Source organism: Engraulis encrasicolus, chromosome 1, assembly GCF_034702125.1.
Source record: "Engraulis encrasicolus isolate BLACKSEA-1 chromosome 1, IST_EnEncr_1.0, whole genome shotgun sequence".
NCBI lineage: Eukaryota > Metazoa > Chordata > Actinopteri > Clupeiformes > Engraulidae > Engraulis > Engraulis encrasicolus.
The window spans coordinates 32,311,403-32,326,790 of record NC_085857.1 but is presented as its reverse complement, the minus strand read 5'-3'; the positions used below and the strand labels follow the sequence as shown (position 1 = coordinate 32,326,790).

Below are 15,388 nucleotides of genomic sequence, written 5' to 3'. Positions count from 1 at the left end.
TCCCCGGTGTAACATTGCAATTCCCTACTGTTTGAACCACGGCAGAGCCAACTCTTTACTTAGAGAGTGAAAGTTCAACCCTTGGAATACTCACCTATACACAACAAACACAAGCACAATCACCACTGTAAGTGCCACAGGTGGCAAAACCCCCACTGCTGCATACAGACCAACTGGAACTGCAGAAAATGATAACAATAACAATATTTGTACATTCATTCATTTTCACCTTACATTTATATTAACTGTATATGAATCTGAAAGTGCATCAAGTGTTATTATGCCCATATATTTTACTGGTATTTCGTAGCACAATCCTTAAGGGAGTAGTGTGGCGGGATAGTTCTTCAGTCATGGAGGAGGATGGTCAATACTGGTCAATACTCCCCCAACCAACCAACATGATGGGTCAGGAATCAAACTGGCAACCCTTGGGGGCTACAAGCATGGCACCCTAACTGCTTACCCATGACTGCCTGTGGTGGATGGATTTGCAACACATCTTGTGTGCTAATTTTCTATGACAGCTACAGGCAATGGATCATTTTTTGAGGATTTCAAGATGGCTGATATTTTTGTGTCTGCAATTATTAAGTTTGATTTCTAATGAATCAATGGTTTAGATGAGGTTGTTTGAGCACAAACGGTCCATTGCATTAGGCTATTGCAGAAGGAGGCATCAGAATTGTTGCTTTAGTATTACGCTCTACCCATTTTCAGTAGCGCAGTGTTTAGTCAGTTCGTTTAGTCAGTTTGTTCTTCAATCCCTCTCAGCCCGAAATCTGGTTTTCTGTTTGGAGTTTGGAGTGTTTCCACATAATTAACTTTGTAGGTCTGTTAACCTCATTCCCTGACCAGCTAAATGTTCTAAGTGGGACAGCATGAGTTTGTAGTTATGGAAAAGTACCTGGAAATATGACTTCAACGTTAGGAGAGTAATGGGAGCCATACTGATTGTGTACTACACAATAGTAAAAGCCCTCATCTCCAGACATCAACACTAAGCTACTGATATTCCCTGTAGCTTGAAGAGCAGGTCCACTATCAGTCTTCTTGAACCAGGTGTAGGTCTTAACTGGTGGGTTGGCATAACTGTGGCAGGCTAGGGTCACCGAATCTTCTGACGATTTACCAGGAGGGCGAAGAACCAGTGATGTGTTCTTTGGGGGGTCTGAAATACAAAATGGGATTCCTGTGCTGAGTCACATTCTGGTGAAAGGAAGCACAACGAAAATGACCAAAATTCCGATAATGAAATGATAGCTGATGGCAAAGAACGAATAAGAAAAATGGATTATGAAAACAATGATATAGCCTAAAAATCGGAACCATTAACATAAACTTAATGCATACGACAAACAGCATGTTATGATTATGTTGTACAGCATACAACATACAACATAACTTACAGCATTACATAAATATTGGGTTAAAATGTACTCATTAATAAATAATTATTATATTGGGAAAAAGAAAGAATAGAAAAATGAAATTAAATAGAATCACAATTCAACATTACTTACAGAAAACATCAATGGACAGCACAGTAGAATTATTAAATCCAACTGAGTTATTCGCTCTGCAGTAGTAATGTCCAGAGTCCTCTATGGTGATGTTGGTGATGTTATGGTTTTGTCCTGATCCGATGGCAGTTTCACCGCTGTTGGTCTTGTACCAGGTGTAGGTGTGCACCGGTGGGTTGGCATCACTGCTGCAGGTCAAAGTCACTGAATCCCCTTCTTTTACATTACCAGAGGGGACGATTGAGGCAGAAGTTCTCTTTGGAGAATCTATTTTAAAATTAATTCATTAATTTCTGGATCAATAGCTGTGTGTTTATAAACTGTTTATAACATGCTGCGTGGGTGCTGGCCCAAATGATTAATTTAAAGAATTCTGCAAATAAGGCAGCACCCTGCATAAACTGTTTTCTTATTGCCTATTGCATGCATGTTTTTCGGCATGTGCATTCTTCAGTGTGCAACAATGCATCAGTGTAACCAAACTTAACTTACGGAAATACCCACAACCATTACCGTACACCATTGCCAAAAAGCTCATGACATGGCATTGGCATGTGGCTAATCCAGTCCAGCCCTGAATCTGTCCATTTGCCACTGGTTGTCATAGGTTAGAAAAATATAACGGCAATGGTAATAACATTGAAATGAAATAATGAAATAAAAGGATGAAAGTGTTTTGCAAAACTTACAGTAAACAGTCACATTAAGAGGCAGAGAGTCACTGTATCCAATTCTGTTTGTCCCTCTACAGTAGTATTGTCCAGTGTCCTCTGTGGTGATGTTGGTGATATCATAGTTTTGACCTGATCCGATGGGAGTTTCACCACTGTTGGTCTTGTACCAGGTGTAAGTGTGTACCGGTGGGTTGGCATCACTGCTGCAGGTCAGAGTCACTGAATCCCCTTCCACTATGTCACCAGCTGGGCTGATCAATGCAGAGGTTGTCTTTGGAGGGTCTAAACACATGTTGTGATAATTAAAATTTTACATGATAAGTTGTGATATTTAAAAGTTTACATGAAAAAGCAAGAACTGATCTTAACAATGAGTCTCGTGTCTGCAATATGATGCACTCACAATAGACAACCAGGGTCGTTGTAGGTGACTGATAATGCTCATGTCCCTGTACAGCACAGGAATAACTTCCTGAGTCAGTGCTCCTCACTGCACTGATGGTAAATGTCTTGTGTTGGTTGGCAACATGCCGGCCGTTCTTGTACCAGATGAAGGTAGAGTGGCCACCAGGGTCACAGGAAGGTCTACAGGTCAGAGTCACACTCTGTCCCTCTTTCACTGTAAGGGGACTTATCACTACCTGCAGAGCTGAACAGAAAAAAGTTATCATCATCATAATCATGGTCACATGTTTCCATGTTTCCATGACAATCATAGCAACCTCTATCATAATGTTCATTCTTACTGTATGTACTGTGTGTCTATTACATGTGGACTATTTGACAAAGATGACTTTTGATAACTTACTTCGAATTTGAATTGTGACACCTGCAATTCCAGACATTCGACCAGTGGGATCAGAAGTCAGAAACCTGAATTGATATTCTCCTGCATCATTCTCTCTCAGATCTTCTATTCTCAGGCTACAGTTGCTTTCTTTGTTTCCAAGGTACTTCACACGATTTGCATATTCTGCTGTTGTACTAAGATCTTTTACAGGATCCGGTCTATGCCAGAATGTTTCCGTGACAGTAACATTATTGGGATATGAGTAAGAACAGCCCAGGTCTACTGAGGATCCTTTCACAACACAAATACTCTGAGGAGTGTAGATCACACTCCAGCAATTTAGAACACCTGAAGCAGAGAAGGACATCAGAAAAACAATTTCTAATTACATAATATTAATAGTGATAATATACTACTCAAAGTATATGAATGTATTTGATTTTAATGAATGAAATGAATTAGAGCCCAATAGCTGGACTTACAGACTGAGGGGGAAGGATGATTCTCAAGTCCTTTCAGAGCACAGGAGTAACTGCCTGCATCTGTTTTACTCACTGAGCTCAGAGTCAGAGTGTTGCCACTGATTGTCGGATGGCTGGTCACAGTCTTATACCAGATGAAGGTGTTGTCACCACCAGGGTCACAGGAAGGTCTGCAGGTCAGCGTCACACTGTCTCCCTCTGTTGCTGTAGTGGGACTCATCTCTACCTGCAGAGCTGAACAGAACAAGTCGTCATCATCGTCATCATCATCATCATCATCATCATCATCATCATCATCATCATAGGCCCGTGTTTCCATGTTAACATGATAGTAACACCTACATCTAACATAATTTAGATTCCTATGTACTGTGTGTCTATTACATGTGGACTATTTGACAAAGATGACTTTACTTACTTCGAATTGAGATGGTGACACCTGGAATTCCAGACATTCGACCCTCAGTAGTCAGGAATCTGAATCGATATTCTCCTGCATCACTCTCTCTCAGATCTTCTAGTCTCAGGGCACAGTTGCTTTCTGTGTTTCCAAGAAACTTGGTGCGAGCTGCATACTGCAGTGTTTTACTCAAATCTACAGGATCTTCAGGATATTGTTTATGCCAGAATGTTTCAGTGACATGGACAGTATTTGGATATGAGTAAGAACAGCCCAGGTCTACTGAGGATCCTTTCACAGCACAGATACTCTGCTGGGTGTATGTCACACTCCAGCAATATACACCTGAGACATAGAGGACATGGTATTACCAAATCACTTAGATGCCAAAAGATTCCACATTTCTGACGATATGATTATAACCTGTATGTTTGATTATAACCTGAATGTATCTAATGTGTACCGGCTCATTCACCATGCAAGCAAGGAGAGTAGGTGAATTTATCTGAATGCATCCATGCTCAGTCCGAAAGGGTTAGAAAAAGTGAAAAACTATTATTCCTTTCACACCAATGCGCGTCAGCGTGCCGCAAGGATGGGCTCGTGAGCGAGAGCTTCGACAAGTGCATGTTGCCACTTGAAAATAGAACTCAAGTCTATTGTCTACTGTGAGAGGGCTCACGTTGGAATCTATGGGCTGGGAAGGCTAGGTCGGGATGCTGATTCCCACAGATAGAACACGCATGCAGGCCGTTCAGTGTGACAACTGAACAGCCTGTGAACTAGGGCTGGGCAATATGACGATATATATCGTTATCGTGATATAAAAGTGTATATCGTGACCTTTCTCCTATATCGTGATAGTAATTTTATCAATTTTATACAACTGAATGTCATTCAAATACATTTCATGTTGTCACAATACACACTATAAGTTCATGTAACTGTAAAAATAAGAATAAAAAGATCTATTTTAAAGAAAAGTTGTTTAACCCTGAGGAAGGTCAGTAGACCGAAAGCTTGGCCTATTATTAAAACGAACACAAAGGGGATTTAAGTGTGCAGTTTTTTCTTTCAATTTTACACAGTTTTTGTTTATGTTTGGCACCTTTTTATCGAGAGTGCGGTGTGATCCGGCTAAACAAAGAAAAGTTGTTTTGTGACATGAAAAAATAGAGAGCAAATAAAGAGAATAACTCTTATAATAATAATTATATTGCTTATATCGTGATATATATCGTTATCGTGATATAGTTTTTTTCACGCTGCCCCCATCTCTCTCCTCGAGCACGCAAACCTTGTATGTGAATGAGCCGTAAGGATACGCAGAATTGGGGAAAATAATATTCCAGTAAATCCTACAGACTTTAGTCAACTAATAGGTCATCAACCAAAATACAATGCAAACTTAACCTATATTTATTTAGACAGTCTGAAGGAAGCAATATCCACTAGACTTACAGACTGAGGGGGAAGGATGATTCTCAAATCCTTTAAGAGCACAGGAGTAACTGCCAGAGTTTGCCTTACTAACTGCGCTCAGAGTCAGAGTGTTGCCACTGATTGAGGGTTGCTGGGTAACAGGCATTGTGTTCTTGTACCAGACGTAACTGGGTTTGGTGTCATCAGGACATGAGGAGATGCAGGTCAGAGTTACATCGTGTCCCTCTTTCACTGTAGTGGGACTCATGTCTACCTGCAGAGCTGGAGGAAACAGATTAACAGAATCTACATCATCAGTAGCAGCAGGAGCTGCAGTAGAAACAGCAGCATTAGAATCAGCATCAGTCTTACTGTACATTATGTTTAATTATATACACATTTACTTGCTTTCAATAAATGTATCAATTGATTTTGAATTGGACTACTTACTTTGAATTGAGATAGTGACACCTGGATTTCCAGACATTCGACCATTGGGATCAGTAGTCAGGAACCTAAATTGATATTCTCCTGTATCACTCTCCTGCAGACCTTCTAGTTTCAGGGCACAGTTGCTTTCTTTGTTACCAAGGTACTCCACACGGTTTGCATATTCTGCCTTTGTACTAAGATCTTTTACAGGATTTTTTCTATGCCAGAATGTTTCAGTGACATGAACATTATTTGGATATGAGTAAGAACAGCCCAGGTCTACTGATGATCCTTTCACAGCACAAATACTCTGATGAGTATAGGTCACACTCCAGCAATTTAAAACACCTGAAACAGAGAACAACATCAAACAAACCAATTTCTAACTATATAATATTAATACATTGTACAACATTAATAAATTAATAAAATGAATAACAATAATAACAACAACTTATAATAATAGATGTTATTCATACTATAGTGTTTTTATTTGATTTTAATGAATGAAATGAATTAGAGCCTAATAGCTGCACTTACAGGCTGAGGGGGAAGGATGATTCTCAAGTCCTTTCAGAGCACAGGAGTAACTGCCCGCATCTGTCTTACTCACTGAGCTCAGAGTCAGAGTGTTGCCACTGATTGTTGGATGGCTGGTCACAGGCGTATACCAGATGAAGGTGGTGTCACCACCAGGATCACAGGAAGGTCTGCAGGTCAGAGTCACACTGTGTCTCTCTGTCACTGTAGTGGGACTCATCTCTACCTGCAGAGCTGAACAGAACAAGATGTCGTCGTCATCATCATCATCATCATCATCATCATCATCATCATCATCATCATCAACAACAACAACAACAACAAAAAAACAAAAAGGAAAACACACTTGTCTCTGTAGTAACTTTTGGCCTCAGTGTACTGCACTTCACTATGCACTTGAGATGCGGAGCACCTGCAGACATGAATCCAAATGTACATTAAACAACAACCAACATGAAAAATCCTTTCATAGGTACAAGACTGGCAATAAAGCAAAAACAGCTCCAGAGTAAATAACAATGCCGTTACCAAGACAAGCCTAGTCAGTATCGTAAGAGGCAATTTATTTTAAATGGCAAAAACCAGAAGAGCACTCATACAATTTATATAATCTCTTTTTTAATCATCATGTGGATACCTGTGTATGAATTTCACACTGAAAGGGATAAGCTATAAGAAATCTTTTCAGACAAACTAAATATTAAAAAAAACAAAAAAAATCAATAAACAGCGAAAGATAAGATAATCCACTCACACAAAGAAGGGGAGCGCAGAGCTTCATAGCGTGGTAGAGCACAGGAGTAGTTGGCCTTCTCAGGCACCAGTATGGAGGATGTGGTTATGCCTGGTAGTCGCTTCCCATTCTTGTACCAGATGTACTTAAGATCAGAGCCCAAGCTACAGGTGGCACTGCAGGTCACGTGAGCAGCACCAGTCTCCTTTACAGTCAGATCTGATTATTGAGAGAAAGTGGATTCACAACTGAGGAAAAGGAAAGAGTGGGTTTCCAACAATTGCTAAGCAGAATAACAAATGATACATTTCTCTGTTAAGAAAAATGTGTAAAACCAGAAGTGATAAACACTAGAAAGTGTGTATACAACCCTTAGCATTTGCTAAGAAGAATAACTGAATGTCACTAATGATGAGAATTTGAAGCCTGTGTGCAGAGCCCAGCTACCTGTAACAGACACTGTAATCCCAGATCCTCCTGTTATCCAGCTCAGATGCAAAGTTGTGTAAAACCGAAAGTGATAAACACCATCATGCGCATCTGAGATGCTGTCTATGTGCATACTGCAATCGGGATAGTAGGAGTCGCTGTGCTTTTTGACTATATCACTATACTCTTTGTACCACTCTCCACCATTATAGTGACCAATCGTGTAATACTCATATCTGCAGGGCAGGTCTCCTGGTGCCCCTTTAAGGAAACAGATGTGTGTAGTGGAGTAAGTCACACTCCCACCGCACTGCACACCTGAAATATAATAAATGCAAAATGGAAGATAAATCAATAGAAATTCTTACAACACATTATGGATATACAGTAAATCAACCTTTATTTCAGTATGTCAACAACATACATTTCTCTGCTTGGAACAGCCACATACCCACACACACACATCCACACCCACACACACTTAAACTCCTTTCAACTGTTGATACTCAGTGAGTATCAGGTGTTGTCAATGTTCAGATAGCAGTGCAGTGTAGGTTTATTTTCACATTACCTGGCAAACTCAGGAGCAGGCATGCCAACAGCATATACACACCTCCACAACACATGGCTCTTCGCCTATAAGAATAAAGTTTGGACAATTTCACATGAAACTTGATCTCACGTCGGGAGAGGAAGTAGGTGGATGGCATACCACGCCCACTACACTCCTACATGCAATCCTCATGACAAATGCCTTGAAGTGTTACAGTAAGTCGTTCTTGAAGCAGCATTAAAGGATAACTTCAGTCAATTTCAGTCAGTTCAACATGCCACTTGTTACAGTCGACCTGGGGATTGAACCCAGGTCACTGGCTTGGCAGGCTGGTGTGCTACCGTTATGCTACAGTTCAGATGGCAAAAAGTGGAGAGGTTCCAAAAATCAGAAGTTCCAACCAAAAATTGAAGTTCTCTTTTTATTTTTTCCAAAGCTCAGAAGATCCACAAAAACTCAGAAGATTCAGGTCAGAGGCATTCAGCATGAAAAAGAAACAAAAAATCCAGGATTAGCAAAAAATAGCAAAATTGGCAAAAATGCTTGATAAACAAAAAAAAACTCTTAAAAAATTCAACAGGTCAAAAAGTAAGAGCATCTAAATCCGAAAAGCAAAAAGTCTCAGAAAATTCAAGAGGAAAAGTTCAAGATAGCTCACCAGCAAAGTGGACTTAACCAGACTAGTTGTTCACATGACAAACACAAATGGTAACAGGTGGTAGTGGAACAAAAATGGATGGAAAACTTAATTAGAAGGCGGGGCAGGATCACATAACAGAAAATAAGGCACATGTCAAACGAAAACAAACGCACAATCAAAACAAAGGGAAATGACAGGTGTCCCACAGCGATCCCTAGTGGCCAGAAGAGCCATGGCACCTAACAGGACCCCTCCCTCTACGAACCCAGGACTGCTCCTCCGGGCTGTAGCCCTCCCAATCGACCAAGTACTGCAGGCCGCCTCGGACACGGCGGGAATCAAGGAGCCGGCGGACTGTGAACACAGGCCCACCATCAACGATGCGGGGGGGAGGCGGGGCTTTGGGGACCGGGGCATGAGGTGAGTACAGGACAGGGCGCAGCAGGGAGACATGGAATGTGGGATGAATTCTAAGGGACCGGGGCAACTGGAGCTCCGCAGCAGCGCCTTGCGTGTGTTCCGCCACACCCTCATGTGGTGTTGGACCGAGGGGACCCCAGCGTCAACCTCCTGCTCTGGAAACAGAGGAGGCTGGAACCCGAATTGACACTGAAATGGAGACATGCCAGTCGCTGAAGACTGAAGGGTGTTGTGGGCGTACTCCGCCCATGGCAGCCAGGAACACCAGGACGCTGGGTTGTCCCTCGCCAGACTCCTCAGGGTGGCCTCCATGTCCTGGTTAAGCCTCTCCGTCTGCCCGTTGGACTGTGGATGGAAGCCCGAGGTGAGGCTGGCCGTGGCACCCAGGAGTCTGCAGAACGCCCGCAACACCCGAGATATGAACTGCGGCCCACGGTCCGATACAATGTCCTGCGGGAGTCCGAAGACTCGGAAAACATGGGCAAATATCAGTGTTGCAGTCTCAAAAGCAGAGGGAAGTTTAGGTAATGGAATAAAGCGACAGGCCTTAGAGAACCTGTCAACTACTACAAAAATAACGATGTTACCTTCAGAACTCGGGAGGCCGGTGACGAAGTCTGCAGACACATGGGACCACGGCTGTCTCGGGATGGGCAGTGGCGCTGGCGGGGATTCTTGCTCTGGGTGCACACTTGACAGGCCATCGCGAAGGCTTTAACATCCTTCTCCATGTCGGGCCACCAGAACCGTCTGTTGAGGAACTCGAAGGTCCTCAGGGACCCCTGGTGTGCAGTGAGACTGGACGAGTGGCCCCACTGGGGGACCTTGGCCCGTACCTAGCTGGGGACGAACAGGAGACCTGAGGGCCCGTTCCAGGATCTGGTTCTTGATGTTGGGCCCGCTTGACAGTAGTCTCAATGCCCCACCAAACCGGGGCAACTATGCGGGAGGCTGGGACAACAGTGCTGACCTCTACATCATTGTCATGTGTGGAGAACTGACTGGACAATGCATCTGGCTTGGTGTTCTTCGAGCCTGGACGATAGGAGAGTGTAAAATCAAACCGGCTGAAGAACAACACCCAACGGGCCTGGTGAGGCTTCAGACGTTTGGCTTGCTGGAGATATTCAAGGTTCTTGTGGTCCGTCCACACAAGAAACGGGTGCTGCGCTCCCTCCAGCCAGTGCCTCCATTCATCCAATGCCATTTTCGCTGCCAGCAGCTCACGATCTCCAACGTCATAACGGGACTCGGTAGGGCTGAGGCGACGAGAGAAGAACGAACAAGGATGCAGTTTCCCGTTGGATCGTTGGGAGAGGACAGCGCCGACTGCATCCACTTCCACAATAAAAGGCTAGAATGGATCAGGGAGGACCAGCACAGGGGCAGAGGAAAAGCGATGCTTGAGATCCTGGAATGCTTGGTCAGCCTTGTATGTCCAAAAGAATGGGGCACTGGTCTTCTTGGTGAGAGCTGAGATCGGTGCGGCCACTGAGCTGAAGTTCCGAATTAATTTGCGGTAAAAGTTTGCAAAGCCAAGGAACTGGTGAACTCCTTTCAGGGATGTTGGTGTTGGCCAATCCCGCACAGCACTTGTTTTGCTGGGATCCATCTGGACCTGGCCATGTCTTAGGATGAAGCCCAGGAAAGAGGCCTCAGAGACATGGAACTCACATTTTTTAGCTTTCACGTAAAGGTGGTTTTTCAGCAGCCTTTGTAGGACGGTTCACACGTGGTGTTGATGCTCTTGCAAGGACTTTGAAAATATTAAAATGTCGTCCAAATAGACAAAAACAAAATAGTTGATCATGTCCCTCAGCACATCATTTATGAGGGCCTGAAAGACAGCTGGGGCGTTGGTTAATCCAAAAGGCATGACCTGGTATTCGTAGTGCCCAGATGGAGTGTTAAAGGCTGTCTTCCATTCATCACCTTGCCCAATGCGAACAAGGTGGTAGGCGTTTCGCAAGTCCAACTTGGAGAAGACAGAGGCACCCTGGGGTAGGTTGAAGGCGGTGGACATCAGTGGTAGTGGGTAGCGATTGCGGATTGTGATTTTGTTAAGGCCACGGTAATCGATGCAAGGTTGCAGCCTACCATCCTTCTTGCCAACAAAAAAGAAGCCAGCGCCAGCAGGTGATGTAGACGACCTGATGAATCCTGACGCCAGAGCATCCTTGATATATTCCCCCATAGCCTTGTGCTCTGGCAGAGAGAGGGAGCAGAGTCGTCCCCGAGGAGGAGACATGCCTGGAAGTAGGTCGATGACACAATCGTAGTGCCTATGAGGAGGAAGAGAAGATGCTCTTTTCTTGCTGAAGACCTCTTTCAAATCCCAGTACTCGGAGGGAACTTGGGACAACTCGGTGGGATCCAGAGACTCGGTAGGCGACACTGGAGGATTTGAAAAGAGGCAAATAGCGTGGCAGGTAGAACCCCATTCCAGGACTTTGCCAGTTGCCCAATCGATGTGTGGGTTGTGACGGGTAAGCCAGGGGGTGCCAAGGACCACAGGAAACTCAGGGGAGTGAATGAGATGCAATGAGATATCTTCTTGGTGGGCTTCAAACTGGAGACGAATAGGAGAGGTTGCATGACTGACTTTGCCGTTTCCCAGGGGCTGGCCATCCAGAGCAGACACAGAGAGGGGCAGCTTGAGGGGAACAAGAGGAATTTTGAGCTTGAGGGCAAAGTTAGAGTCAATAAAATTCCCTGCAGCTCCAGAGTCAACAAGGGCTTGACAGGTGTGAGTGCCTTCACCCCAAGAGATGGTAATGGGAAGAAAGACTCCTTGGCCAGGGAACTCGGGAGACAAGGTGGCTCCCGTCACAACCCTCCCTCGGCTGGACGGGAGAGCTCTTTTCCCGAGAGCTCAGGGCAGGTGTGTCGGAAGTGTCCCTTTTTGCCGCAGTATAGGCAGCACCTTTCTCTTCTCCGGCATTCCTTCTCAGCTGCAGACAGCCGTGTTCGTCCAATTTGCATGGGCTCAGTGGTTTCTGGGATGGCTGGAGTGGAGGGCCATGGAGGACCAGGAGGAGCATCAGGTGTTCTTCGGGCTGCATCACGGTGACGTTCACTGAGGCGGTTGTCCAGACGTATGGCATGTGTGATCAGGGACTCCAGGTTGGAGGGACAATCCACAGATGCTAGTCCATCTTTAACTGGGTCTGACAGACCATGGTGGAAGGCAGACACCAATGCTGGCTCGTTCCATCCACTTACAGCAGACAGTGTTCGGAAGGCGATGGCATAATCGGCTACACTAGTCTTACCCTGCTGGATGGACATTAGCTTCTTGGCTGCATCTTCACTAGCAAATGATTGGTCAAACACTCTAATCATGTCTTCTGTGAATATGTTGAAGTCCGAGCATTCTGGACCCTGCCGCTGCCAGACAGAGGTCTCCCAGACTCGGGCTTTGTCCACGAGTAGTGTTATCACATAGGCAATCCTGGCTCGATCATTGGTATAGGTGGCTGGCTGCAGTTCGTATGTGAGCTGCGTGAGGAAATCCCGGCACTCACCCTGTTTGCCATCATATCGCTGTGGTGCTGGGAGGCGAGGTTGCCGATGTGGGTCCGAGGCCGCAGGATCTATGGCTTGGGCAGGGTGAACAGCAGGAATGGCAGGCTGGGCTGGAGGGTCCACAGGAGGCTGGGTTGGAGGAACTGCAACAGGATGGACTGGAAGAGCTTGCAGAGGAGCTGTGGTCAGGCCCTGAAGGGCCATGGCAATTTGTTGTAGCATTTCTTCATGTCGTGTCAAAGCGTGTTGCTGGTTGGTTAACGCTTGGCCATGTGAGTCCATAGTAGATCCAAATCTGTTGAGAGTTGCTATCAAGTTTTGGAAGTCCGAAAGCTGGCTGGGTTGAAGATTCTCTGCTGGGTCAGTCATGATGGAGTCGACTCGGGAATTGAACCCAGGTCGCTGGCTTAGCAGGCTGGTGTGCTACCGTTATGCTACAGTTCAGATGGCTTAAAGGCCAACTTCCGATAAAACTCAGTTTTACTCACTCCTTTCGAAGATCGGACGGTCACCCCAAGTTAAACTCACTTGCAAGGCTCTCATAGCGGTGCGTCAACTCTCCTGGCTGTGTTTCCCGGTGTTTCCCAATTTACATAAATAATGCAGAGAAACGAGCGAATCACGAAAGCCTTTCTGTGTTTCGTCACGTCGAAAGAAGGCGTTGCCCACAAAGGTTTATATCGACCCATTTATCTAAAAACATGTCGAGTAATTTTTTTCTGCTTGTTTTCAAAACAAGCAACGTCTGGTGGCCCGAAACATAGCTTAGCTTAGCTATCAGCTGGTTGCTACTCTCAGGTACACACACAGCACAAAGCCTCATACATAAAGCCAACTCACTCTGGTTGCTCCGTGCCTGCAGCAAGCCTAGGGGTCGCTGTTTAAAGAGCACAGCCCTGAATGGAGCCTGCACGCCTCCGCTGGCGCCCCTATAGTGCAGTACCACCAGGGGAAGTGGCGACTCTGTTTGCCATTACATTCTCTCCAAACACTGGAGGACTGAGCCAATCAGAGACGCGGTTCTTCGAGAGCNGGAGAAGTGAGCCAATCAGAGACGCATTTCCACGAGAAACACGGAACACTCTCTCGTTTCTCCACAAGCCACCTTGCCAGCTTGCAAAAACGTCTTGAAACAAAGCAACCAGCGCGTTTTTGAAAACAGGACCAACGCGTAACACATTCAATAACATTGGGGAACACGGCAGTATTAATGAAATAACGTTGAGAGGCGATCTTTAAAAAAGACCAAAGTGGAGAGCTTCCAAAAATCAGAAGTTCCAAAAAGTTTTATTTTTATTTTTTCCAAAGCTCAGAAGATCCACAAAACTCAGAAGGTTCAGGTCAGAGGCATTCAGCATGAAAAAGAAACAAAAAATTGGCTAAAATGCTTGATAAACACAAATAGCTCTTCAAAAATTCAACAGTTCAAAAAGTAAGAGCATCAAAATCCAAAAAGCAAAAAGTCTCAGAAAGTTCAAGAGGAAAAGTTCAAGATAGCTCACCAGCAATGTGTACGCGAGTCAAAGACTCTGTGACAGACAACCAAATAACAAGGCTTAAATAACCAGACTAATTGTTCACATGACAAACACAAATGGCAACAGGTGGTAGTGGAACAAAAATGGAGGGAAAACTAAATGAGAAGGCGGGGCAGGATCACATAACAGAAAATAAGGCACAAGTCAAACGAAAACAAACGCACAATCAAAACAAAGGGAAATGACAGGTGTCCCACAGCGACCCCTAGTGGCCAGAAGAGCCATGGCACCTAACACAATTGCAGGGTTCCCACTCTTTTTCAAAAATCATTTTCCAGGACATTTCCAGGACTATTTTTTGATAATTCAGGACGGATATTTGTCCGTCGGACGCACAATTTGGACATACACAGCGACACGCAATTAATTTCACAGATAATATGATAATGTGACTTTAAGGTTGAACTGAGTTGTAATAAATTAGTAACACAGCAACTTAGTGTTAGGGAAGAGGGTACGCCGACTATTCAAGTCAGTGGGTACGACCAAAGACGATCTAGAGAAGACTGCTTACTGGCGTCATAAGAGCATAGTATGGCATGGTCGCAAGGGGAGTCACTTTCTTCTTCTGCGGGTAGCACTGGCAGCATGGTTAAGTGCAATGCCACTACCGCCAGGGCTGGAGTGTTGAAGAGGTCATGGGACAACGTGAATTTGTGTCAGATGTCCTTAATTAACCCATGCAATTAACGCTGACAAACAGCTGTAATTAATTTAACCACAAAGTGAACATTGACAACGGACATCCCAATTTGAGCGGTCCGGAACTTGCAGCAGCCGCTCCGCCCACAATGCAATTCAAATTGCAAAGTTTCCAGTGTCACATGGTATGTTCCATTATTCGCCCTCTGTACTGTGTACCTTGTTTGAGTGCAGGGAAGTACCCTTTCCACCCTCCGCGATTCACGAAGCGAGTACATTCCGATTCCCGTTCTGTCTGATACACTTAACGGAAATGACGGTTGGTCGCGTGTCATCCGAGTTTACCAACCGCCAATATGCAATTCATTACGGAAGGCACTGTTCGTTATGCTGACACTTTTTAAAGTTACCCCTGCCTCTAATACACATGGCGATTGTCTTTGGAAATCAAAACTATGCTGTTATCACAGAGATTCAGCCGTTTGACAGATCTGACACTCAACTACGTAACAAACATGGCGGCCGTTGAGTGCGAAAAGTGTACAGTAACTCCACACTTCAAAAAATTGCCGTTTTGGGGGCGTTATCCGGGTAATTTACAGTAGGCCTACACTTTACCATCGCGATGAGAAATGGAACACCCTG

At 44.7% G+C, this 15,388-nt stretch overlaps 1 protein-coding gene across 1 annotated transcript in view; it reads right to left on the bottom strand.

Annotated features, from left to right (window-relative positions):
* The window catches only part of LOC134456997 (B-cell receptor CD22-like), an 8,645-nt gene extending 4,956 nt beyond the window's left edge, over window positions 1-3,689 (bottom strand). The window contains exons 1-7 of the mRNA XM_063208713.1: window positions 3,470-3,689; window positions 3,006-3,335; window positions 2,601-2,846; window positions 2,273-2,479; window positions 1,524-1,790; window positions 908-1,171; window positions 95-179 (exon numbers count right to left, since the gene is read on the bottom strand). Of these exons, the coding sequence (XP_063064783.1) occupies window positions 95-179; window positions 908-1,171; window positions 1,524-1,790; window positions 2,273-2,479; window positions 2,601-2,846; window positions 3,006-3,335; window positions 3,470-3,689 (1,619 nt within the window). The remainder of the gene's footprint in view (window positions 1-94; window positions 180-907; window positions 1,172-1,523; window positions 1,791-2,272; window positions 2,480-2,600; window positions 2,847-3,005; window positions 3,336-3,469) is intronic.
* Window positions 3,690-15,388: the final 11,699 nt, after the last annotated feature.